This window comes from Strongylocentrotus purpuratus, unplaced genomic scaffold (assembly GCF_000002235.5).
Source record: "Strongylocentrotus purpuratus isolate Spur 01 unplaced genomic scaffold, Spur_5.0 spur5_scaffold_13, whole genome shotgun sequence".
Lineage (NCBI taxonomy): Eukaryota > Metazoa > Echinodermata > Echinoidea > Camarodonta > Strongylocentrotidae > Strongylocentrotus > Strongylocentrotus purpuratus.
The window spans coordinates 27,367,786-27,379,208 of NW_022145598.1; the positions used below are offsets into that span (position 1 = coordinate 27,367,786).

General features: G+C 36.9%; 1 protein-coding gene across 2 annotated transcripts; it reads right to left on the reverse strand.

The window, feature by feature from the left end:
• Window positions 1–5,625: 5,625 nt before the first annotated feature.
• On the reverse strand, window positions 5,626–10,850 carry LOC115923078. Of its 2 annotated transcripts, XM_030983271.1 has the most exons (5): window positions 10,706–10,849; window positions 9,481–9,623; window positions 9,150–9,218; window positions 8,433–8,528; window positions 5,626–7,731 (listed from the first exon to the last, which is right to left on the reverse strand). In XM_030983271.1, the coding sequence occupies exons 3-5, from the start codon at window positions 9,206–9,208 to the stop codon at window positions 7,467–7,469; spliced, it is 420 nt and encodes a 139-aa protein (XP_030839131.1). In that variant the 5' UTR covers window positions 9,209–9,218; window positions 9,481–9,623; window positions 10,706–10,849; the 3' UTR covers window positions 5,626–7,466. The 2 variants fall into 2 exon arrangements, with proteins under 2 accessions (XP_030839131.1, XP_030839132.1); XM_030983272.1 differs by lacking the exon at window positions 9,481–9,623 and having other exon boundaries at window positions 10,706–10,850.
• Between the last annotated feature and the right edge of the window lie 573 nt (window positions 10,851–11,423).

The following is an 11,423-nucleotide window of genomic DNA, read 5'->3' on the forward strand; positions in this document are numbered from 1 at the left end:
TGAAGGGTTACATTATTATAACATGGAAGGCAATGCATGGGCTTGCCTCTGTGAACATTTCAGACAAGATGACTCCCTATAAGGCCTATTAAAACAAAGATGTTGTATTGCCCTTTAGGTGCCTAAACATGGGTGGTTCGGTCGGAAATCTTTATAAAAAAAAATTGCCTTCTTTTTTAATCCGTCTTTGGGTTGATTTTCTCAGTTTTGAATATTTTTATATCTAAAAAACGGTAACAAAAAGAAGAAAAAAAGAAGAAAAAACAAATAAAAAAAAACTTTTTTAAAAAGCCGACCGCAGATTTAATTTTTTGGGGGTCGGTCGCAATACAACATCTTTTTTTAATGCCTAATCCTTGAGCAAATGTGTGATCTGCAGCCCTGCAGATCTGTTTGAGAGTCCTCGCCACGTTCTCTGCTTGGCGATACAGGCACGGCGGAGCACCCCAATTTGCATATCATTAGCGGCCCGTTCTATTTGAATAACCAACGGACATCTGCGTGAATCCGAACATGTGTGTGCTAGAATGTCAAATCTTAAAATTCGCGTTGCGCCTTTATTACTGCCAATATCGCTATGAAACTTTCCATACTAACTAAAATTATTATGAATTTGATGTCATTGAAATAAATACGAAATTCCATGGAATAAAACTCGAGATATTAATGTGTTTTGAGCTTCGCCCCTCGAAAAACACGACGTCTACTTTTTAAGTTTGTGACCCTATCAAGCAATGCACGAAGAAGAGACTTGGTATGAATATTCATTAGGGTTGAATCCATACATGGGCGAAATTTTCGCTTCTCCGCTGTATTTTTTTTGGTTATAACGTTCTTTTTCATGGGGCTTCATTTTTAAAAGTTGTAGTCAGCGAACTCATTGAACATGACGTCAGCGATCTCAGCGATGTACTGCGCATGCGTCTTAGGCCCGGTGCAGGCCAGATCGAAACAGCTGAGCCATTAGCGTGCACGTGTGCAGTCGGCTGGCAAGACATGTATAGCCAACGCACACGCGAGGTTCAGACATGACACACATTTGAATGTATGGGACTGGTCAAACAATTTTGCGACAACGAAGGATTATTTTTGTTCGATGAGATTCGGACATTGGGGTATGTTTTTCTCTGTTGCGACCCTATCAAGCAACTATGAAAAGAGATATTTCACAAGGATTGAGATTATTAAATTTTCTTTCTGTTCATACGAGGCAATTCTTTCTCGCTCTAAAAGAAATGGTGAATTTTACGGTGATTTTGTATCTCATTTTTTTCGTTTTTGTTCGTCAAAACTATCCCTTAAATTTCACATTTTCTGTGCATCAATAACTCTTTTTATACACATGAGTGTCTTGCAAATTTATTCAATACTCGATTTTGTAGCTTTGATTGGTGATATTCATCACATTAATGAAGAATTTGTCTTCGAAATTTGTGTACTTTTTTTCGCATCGATCGGTACACAATTGTTGATTTTATGCAAATGATGTTTACTGGACGGGAGTCGATCGCACGGTAATTGGGGTGCTCCACTGTGCCTGGATAGATCATGTACTGCTTATGCACCCAGGTTGTGGAACAGTCTTCCTCAGTACCTTCGCGCTTCTGACCGGCTAAACCCACTTTCAAAACCCAGCTAAAGGTATAACCTATTCCACATTGCATCCACATCCACAAGACATAACCCCAGTCTTTCCCAGATGAATCTTGGACGGCATATTCAGTAGTTTTTCAGTCTCAGCGGCGCTTTCGATTAGGCAACGAGATATCGGAGCTATACAAGTTCCCGGATGAGATTGGGTTAGATAAGGTAGAGAGGTGGGAGTTCTGGTAAAGGATACTGATCTATTAGACGTCAGTGAACGATACACAGTACAGGCTAAATTTTGGACGTGGAACCTCTCTAAAAAGATAAGTATTAGTGAAGTGTTTGTTCATTGTCTTGCAAAGTTCAATTATCTAACTTGGACTTCGAATGGAAGTAGGTCTAACGCGACATCTAAATTGCACGTACAACATAAATCAAAGGCGATCAATGCAAAACTATGATTAAGGTCCTCGAATTTCCCAAGTCCCAGACAAGCTCGATCGAAGCTATCAAATTTCAAATCTGCCGAGACAAACTAAAGAAAAAAACATAGACAAAACAAAACAAGCAAACAAGCAAGCAAACAAATAAAGAGTTGCCAAGGATTCAACTTTTCCTAAAAGTAGTGAGCATTGCTTTTTGTTTTGTATGTCTTTCTGCCTGAATATCAGGAGCTTTAACACACTTTGGTTCTGCTCATTTTTTTCTTTAAAAAAATAAAATGTTTTTCTACTAAAAACTGTCAAGACCTCATTTAGCCAATTTGAAAAGTAGGCCATGGTGTGACGATTTCGTTTGATTAACAGTAGGTTGTATATTACACAGGATATACCGAGTGTGAAATGCACCTAAAAAGGGGGCATGAAATTCCCAACACGTGAGTTACAGGATGAAATCTACAAGAAATCAACGATATAGTTTCCTTTTGGTAAAATATCTCCTCAATAAGCATTATCAATCGAATATCATCGTGATGTCACAATGAAGAAACGCCTTTGCTATTTTTGTTACACTGAACCGAAGAAACGACAGCTCCAAATGTCATCTTATTCATTTTAAACATTTTACTTGATTTTCTAGATGTGAATACATATTAAAGGAATAGTTGAGTGTTGGTCAATACTCACATTAGCGAACGAAACTATGATCTAAACATAAAAAACATACAATAAATGTCTAAGAATGCATCATTGAAGATATAAATCCGAAATATTACATTAGAGTGAATTTATATGCAAAAAACCTGTTCGACTGCAAATGATTTTATTTATCAAAAATTTTACTTTCGAGGCGTGTTCAGTGTAATTGTATGGCGCCACCTCTCGGTCAAGCGGCAGCACACCGTGAATTTTCGCCAAGACGACGATCGGATATGGGCGTGCAAGTAATATCCGAACCATGTCTATAGCGCGCTGACTGATTTATATTGTACACATTATGGTATGCGAGGCCTGCACATAATTGCATGGTCTGTGGTACTGGTAGCGCTATTGTTTTTGAGCGCGATATGCGAATACTGTATGTGTATGTAGTGCGAGTACGCTCGACCTAGTAGTAGTGTATGTGTATGTATTGTACGTCGTATGACCCAGTTGATTACTTCTACAGTGTAAAGAAAGTGGCTTACTCTATCTATCAACCAATATGTGAGACAACGCAAGGGCAATTTTGTATTTCGTTTGTAGGAACAAAGCTGTGGAATGATCTCCCAGATGAAATTAGATTAAAAACATCGAGGTTATCTGTCCACCTACCTTCTATGTAAATGACGTGGGCCTTCGTTTTTCCTTTTATATTACTTGTCTTCCTTTTATAATATGTGAAGAGTTTCATTCCAAAAGGAGCCAAATCCACTTTGGGTACTTCTGAGTAAATTGCCTTTTTTATTTCTCCACTTTCCCTTTAGCCATGTATACCTTCATGTTGTTATATATGTTAAAGGTGTCACCCTGCATGGACCTGATTATCTGCCAATAATGATAAGAAAAAATCTTCCCTTCGGCTTTTCTGATGTTTACTAAATTTTTTTATTTTTTATTTTCGTGGATTTAGCTCCTTTTGGAATGAAACATGTTATTGTACCTAAAAAATAAAAAATAAATCATATTTTCTCAATAAAGTCACTGAAGTTTTATTCAAATTTAGCAGCAAACCTTTCCTTTTAAATAATAATAGTGAAATCACACATAAATATAACCTTTCGAAAAGAAAGTAAACAACATTATTACAGTTTCATTCCAAAAGGAGCTAAATCCATTCAATTCCAAAAGAAGCTAAATCCATGTTTCATTCAAAAAGGAATTACTAAATCCACATTTTTTTTTGGCACATATCGCACGACAACCAAATGCCCTAAGATGTTGATACCCACTTTGATAGAAAAATAAGGTTTTACAAAATGGAAAAATACTAGAAGAGAAAAGGTAAGAAAGAGTAAAGACGGATTGAGGACGGTAAACCCCAAACAAGAGACTCAAAAGATCTACCCCAGAATCCTCTCACCGGCACCAGAGTTGCCTAGGCCAATGATGGCCGAGAAGATTGCGCAATGTACCGCGCCGGTCTGGCAGGAAGGTGCCAATTGCGGTGAGGGGTTTTCATGGACCAGTAGATCTGAGATTATATTATCCAAAAAAAAGAGATGAATATGAATTGACAAATAGTACCAAAAATAGAAGAAAAAAAAGAAATAAAGTGAAAGGCGTAAATATTCTAAAAAAGAATGAAACGCAGATAATACCAAACAACAACAACAACACGAAATCTAAAAATTTGATAGAAATCAGAAATAACTGGTGGATTTTTTGTCTTATCATATGTTATAGGTCCAGAGCGACACCTTTAACATATATAACAACATGAAGGTACATGGCTAAAGGGAAAGTGGAGAAATAAAAAGAAATAAATTAAAAAATATATTAAAAATTGTTGTATCAGTATACTATAATGAATAACAGTAGTGAATTAATTTAACATCTTACTTGATTCATACTTGTCCATAATGCAGTGTTTTTCAGTATTCTTATTTTGGTACTGCATGCAATTGTAAAGTTTAAAAAAAAAAGTGATTGTAACTTCTTGTAAATAAGTTGTGTTCTACAGTGCCTGTGTATTGCATGACCTACGTCAGTACGTGATAACTTGTAAATGTGTAAAGACATAAGATTTTAATATAATTATAGTAATGCTAAAATGAAGATACATAACATATTTTTATGGTGTACATTGAAAGCTTTATTCGGCCATAACTAACAGTTAAATTTACACAACATTATTGAGATGAATACAAATTATAATTGCTGTACTGAAGGCAATATTTAAACGTGATGTTGATTTCAACCATTGCATACAAACAGATCATGTGTATTAAAAAAGGCACATTTTTATTTAGCATCTATCGCTATGACAACTTTAACCGTCGTCATTAAGAAGGAGCAATATACTTTATTTGTATACCACCATGTCTTGTTACTTATTAGTTACTGCTTATTTATATACATCTTATCTTGTGTCTTTCATAAAAACTTGACATACTCTATAGGCAATGTGTAGATAAGTTTTCCAAAGAAAAGTATCTATAACAGTAATGTTTCTACGCGCTTGACAAATATACTATTACCCCGGTCATTTGATTCAGTGCTTGCCCGCACACAATGTTTTGACTAGTACGTGATCATACAAATTTTGCCGAGAAACTGCCTACTAATTGATATATTTGGTAAATTATTATATCTATTTGGACTTGATAGATATAACGCATGTGTCGCGCACTTGTGCGTAGTCCCATATACATCTTTCTGTGTACAGTGCTTGTAACTTGACCAAGACTGGGCCAATTTTTTTATCATTTCGATGATTCTAGAACCTTGCAGTACACACCAAGACTTATATGCTAGATGATCAACCTTTTCTGATCGATTCCACAACAATCCTTTCACAATGCAGTCGCATGACCATAACTGGTTTTATCTTTTAAGTTTCACATCTTACTTTATATATAAATGCTTTAAAAATTGTCTGAGTGATTCTTTTCCTTAATGTGTACGAGTATACATGTATACATACTCCATATCGATCTCAAATCCTGAATCATATCAGTTTCAGCACAAAATTAAGTATAGTTAGGTACATATATGTCTTTCATCTTCCCTAATGCTCGACTATGAATATCACCTCAAGTGATTAACATCCAACATAAGGTTTTTCAAAAAAATAGCACAGACATTTCAAAACTGGTCATGTCCTATACGCACACAAAAGACAATTCTGCGTTGTGTGTACTGAGTTTCATATGAATCGATCAAACTACTTCCAATAGTTTGCTCACATACTTATTTTACACACTGCACATGCATTGAGTTTTATACTGTTATTATAATGCCTCATCAAAGATACCAAAACTATAAAATTGCTAAAACTTGGAAAGAATATGCTCCACAAGATTATTAAAACAAAATTGTATTCTTTGTGCAAAGCTTGGTTACCATGGAGGTACCTTAACAGACAGACACAACAAATGTGTCTTGCACACCCTCGGGTCAATCGGTATACCAAGTTTTATTACAATTTGCAAAAAAATTGGAAAAAATTTGACCCAGTTTTTTACAATAGACCAACAGAAAGACTCGCCTGCCCAACTGTATCCTTATTCCTTTATACACCCTTTCAAACTACAAAGTAGTTACAGGCAGCATATCTCTTGATGGTATAACCTTGAACCGCAATACTTTGGCGTTGAGCTGATTCACGTTCATTGATTCAAATGATGCATGAAACCAACTGTTTTGCTGTCTTGTGATCATTTCTCTTTTTCGCTTGCATTATTTTAGTCACATTGATTGCATTAAACAAAAAATGAAGACTATTTACAATAAGATATTCTACAAATCTTTCTTCTGTCCATGTTGATTTTCAACAGGTTCCGAAGTATAGTCTTTTTCATGATCGACTGTCACCTCAGTTACATGCACAGTCACTAAAACCAAACACATTGTTGACTCATGGTTTGACCTCTTGGCTGTAAATTTTATAATTACTACCGTAACTTCTTCAAGGAATATAGGTTGCCAAATAGATACAAATTGAAATATCCACCATTTCCACATGAGCAAGCACTGATTTTATCACAAATTATGAATTGTATAAATCACATAGAGCTTTTATACACTGATGTCACAATTTGTCTTTTATATTCCTACATTTCTTCCATTTGTAAACTTGCCAACCTCTTATTGTAATACAATATACAAGTGCCAAGCATGGTGGCTAATCTAGCAACAATAACAATTTATTTCTGGTACATGTATATCATGCGTTATGTGATTTTTTTTCTCCAGATAACCACATCCCCATGATCCCCAGGGACACTCTAGTATCAAGTTTGGTGGTATTTTGTCAAAGGGTCTCTGACATATCAAGAATACATGCTCGTAATGCTAAGCCATGCAATCTTTCACCTCCGGACCACAAAATCATTAGCAACCAAATGAGTCCAAAATGTTAAGTTCCAACCAATCCTCAAGATAGCCTAAAAACATGCCACATGGACAAATTAAATCGAGGCGATTAAGAGTCTTGCATGCAATCATGCAACAATGAACCTCATTTGACCTTTGACCTACTTATGTGACCTTCAACTCCAGAATATCATGGAGGCCACTAAAGGGCATCTACCAATCAAGTATGGTTACAAACAGATGCAGGGTTGGAAAGTTAGCAACCCTAATTGATTTTTGCAGGTAAGATTTCACATTAGACTTCATTCAAATTTGTGTACAGTCACGGAGGATGGACGGAAGGACGCCATTTGGATCCCTTAGTCTCTGCTCGAAAAAAAGCAGTTCTCAAGTCAGACAATCCCAAATGTTCACTACAGAGGATTACATGGATTTCTCTAATCGGCCTAGTCTCCTGGCTAGGATCACATCAACTTGTGGTGGAGGAAATGGTGTAAGCCGGGGCCTTGTGTGTCTAGGGTCATCAGGGAGCAGAACAGCCTTCGAGAACAGTGGTCCTTGGTCCTGTTCTCTGCGTTCCAGTATCGCACCGATGAGTCCTTGTACATACATGTAGGGGTAGGTCTTGGGGACCTTCTCCTTCCGGGCCACGTAGTTGTTGGCACGCTTTGACCATACTGCAACATATCTGTATCATAAAATAAAAGAACATGCAAAATGTAACAAGTTGCATTATATGCACACTCATTCTTGTCAATTGGAAATGATTCATATCTCTTAAAGATAAACTTGAGTTCTGGTAAAAAAAGAAAATGAATTCTCACAGAATCTAACGAAACTTACACTGAATGTTCAAGATTACAAATAAATGTCATGTGCCAAACAATTTTGGAAGAAAATGTATACTGGCTGAGTAATGAGCATAGAAAGATAAGGAAATCAGGGTAGTACTAGCCCCGACAGGCCGACACCATGTGTGTTGTCCCATATACATCTTTCTGTGTAAGTGATTGTTACTTTACCAAAACTCTGCCAAATTTATGATGATTTTGATGACTCCAGAACCTTGCATTACACACCAAGTATATTATTACACTGAATCCAAGTCCGCATTTAGGGTCCAAAATCAGCAGCATGATTGACAGACCATCAGCTTACAGTCCGTCATCTACATAATTTAGATGTGCGTCGTGTACAGGGACAACTTCTTTAGATGACGTCATATTTTGGCGATTTAACTACACAGGGAAAACAAAAAATCATGTTTGTTTTTTTTACTCCACCCACTTTGGATTGCCTTGTCCATCTAAAAAAAAATGTACAAATAAAAATAGGAAAAACAAGAAAGAAAAGAAAACCTTTTTTTCTTTCTTTCTAATTTCCACTCACTTTGTATTGCCTTGTTCATCAATCTGGTCGGGCCTGTCCTTGTGTGCCATGTAGTCGATGACCGCAAGCAAATTCCTTGCCCGGTTTGCTGGGTAGCTGGATGGATAAGACAAACAATTGGTATTACCACTACCATGATGAATGAATAGTAAATGCTTTAGACAAATCTCAGACTCATTGGCCCGTAGTCACAAAGGAGGTTTGTAGGAGGTTTGTACAAACCATGGTTTGACGATGGTTTACATCTATGGAATGCTGCTCGCATACCGTAAATTGTAAATTAACATTGTTAACAAGTATGGAGTTTACATTCCTTCTCCATCAGTTTACAAATGGCATTCCATAGATGTAAACCTTGGCCAAACCATGGTTTGTACAAACCTCCTTTGTGAATACGAGCCATTCACTTCAGTTCTGGATTTGTGTTGTAAATTATTGACTCTTAATTAAAGGTAGTTACATTTCCCTGCTACAACCACTCCAACTTGACTTAACATCAGGTACCGACACAAGTACGATACAAAGTCTGCTGTTTCAAGACTCTGCATGCATCCAAAAGTGATTTCAGCATTTATATAGATGTCATTCATAATTTCTCATTAACTTTGCTATTTGCTTCAAAATATGATATTGTAACTGTAACCGTACTGTAATGATATGTTTCAACTTTTCCACAATCTTACTTCAAACATACAAAATGATACTAAAAATACTTACTCAAAGGAATACCGCTTGGAAGCATACATCAGTATATGGTTGTGGAAACACTCGAGCATGCTGGTGTGCCTAAGGAATTATGAAAACAAAATAAAAACTGATATAAATGATAGGGCATTTCATTATTTTCATACCACAAAATCAATATTGAAAATCCCATGTCATACACATGAGCAAATAAGATGCATTATCTTGACCTGCTGATATGTCCCAATTTTATAGGTCATAACCGAAAAAGAGCTCAATCTTGCAAACATGTACGTAATGAACGCATTCTCATTACATTCCTCTCAATTTACAGAGCCTTTCGTACATGTATACAGAATCCTACCTGAAGCGAGCAAATCAGCAGAGTAGGCCAAGTTCTCCATGAATTTGCGGTCAAAGGTGACTTGTACTATTCACCTGCTAATTCCCCTACTGCTGCTTGGAATTTCTTCGCTGGGGATGGATTGTGTTGTCTGTTCTTCATATCTGTAAAAAGTGAAGAAACGAAAGTCATTCACAAAGTAAAAAACATTCAGATTTTAAATCACCAAAAGAAATTATTTTGAAGATGGCATTCTCTAATAATTATCACAGCTAGCCAGATTTAGAATTTGCATGACTAATAACTGATGCATTGGTTCTCTGTCATGTATGTGAAGTTGAGACACTCTTTGGTAGAGATAAATATAGATGAGACAGTCACATCTCAAGCAAGCTATAGTATAACCTTGTCGACTTTTAAAAAGAGCAGGATGTTTACCCGGTTGACTAGCCCTGCACGTCATCATTACAAAGAAAACTGCAGTTGTAACGAGGGACATTAAAGGTAGGGTCTATTACAAAGTTTTGGGAAATTTTGAAAATTGGGTGGATAGTGATTCTTTACAATTTTGATATATTTGGATGCCCCTGTGGAAGTATTATAAGCACTAGAAAATTTAGCTCCTAAAACACTTCTGCTTTCGAAAAAATTGAATATAAAAATTTACCGGTGCTCCCGGTAAATTTTGATAAATTTAAAATAGCGCCTACGGTCGTACAACGGTAGCTGCTACCATAAAAATCCCGGAATATGTAGTTGTGATATATAATTTCAAAAAGGTAATAGCCAATCGGTCAATTGTAGCTTGTTGTATAGCTGAATTAATATATTGACCTTGAGAGAGAGTTATAGTATACCCCATAAAGAGATTATTATTTACAATTTCATCACTTTAGACTCGATTGCAACGCGACAACGTTCACTGAATATGGTAGGATCGCATATGCTTCCAATATTTTCATTTGAACCAAATTCATCCGGAGGTCTAGTGGAGCCAGACGTAGTCTCAGTGGAACAACCGACGATATAGAGACTGAAGCTTTCGGTCTACTGTAGACCTAGGCTAGCTAGACTATCAATATCATATGATTCATGAAATCTGAATTAAAAATCCAAGGCAAGAGATAACAAAACGTAATTTCTTAAATTTGCCGATTCCATGCATCTAGGGTCTAGTCTCTAGACTAGATCAAATTAAAACGGTAGGCCTACCCAATGCAGTGGGGCGTATATCATTTCAACTTACCTCTCAGTGAGCTGGCATGTCTATTGCATCCTCTAGACTCGGCAACGAGAAGGCCGCCTGCAGCTCGCGAAGTTTCTCCGCCGTACCCTGGCCTTGTTCACAGCCACTCCCGCGCCTCCTCTGGGCCGGATGCGAATTTTTTTTCCGTACTCGAGAGAGCAAAAATCCCATGTGCGCATGCGCGTGGACTTATGATTTCTCTGCTACTTCCCATACGAAATGTATGTATTCGCATGTACTGTGCACGATTCGCGTTCTACGAGTAAACGATGGCATAGACTAGTAGTCTTCAAACACAGACTCTGATTTGCCAGTTTGACAAATCAATATGCGTATGTGTCGCGATGTGCTTATTCAAGTCTGTGTAGTTGTATGATTCAGACCCAGTAGTGCATATGGAAATACATTGCAACTTGTATAGAATGGTATAGTAGTCTGCAAGCACAGACGCTAATCTGACAGTTTGACAACATACTAGTAGTGTGCTGAGAAGTACTTTATTCAAGTCGCCAACTTGTATAGAATGGTATAGTAGTCTGCAAGCACAGACGCTAATCTGACAGTTTGACAACATACTAGTAGTGTGCTGAGAAGTACTTTATTCAAGTCTGCGTAGATGTATGATTCAGACCCTACTGGGGCGTGCGTTAGAAATGCATCTCAATGTGTAGAGTGTAGTATAGTAGTCTGCAAGGACATAATAATATATTGTGTATTG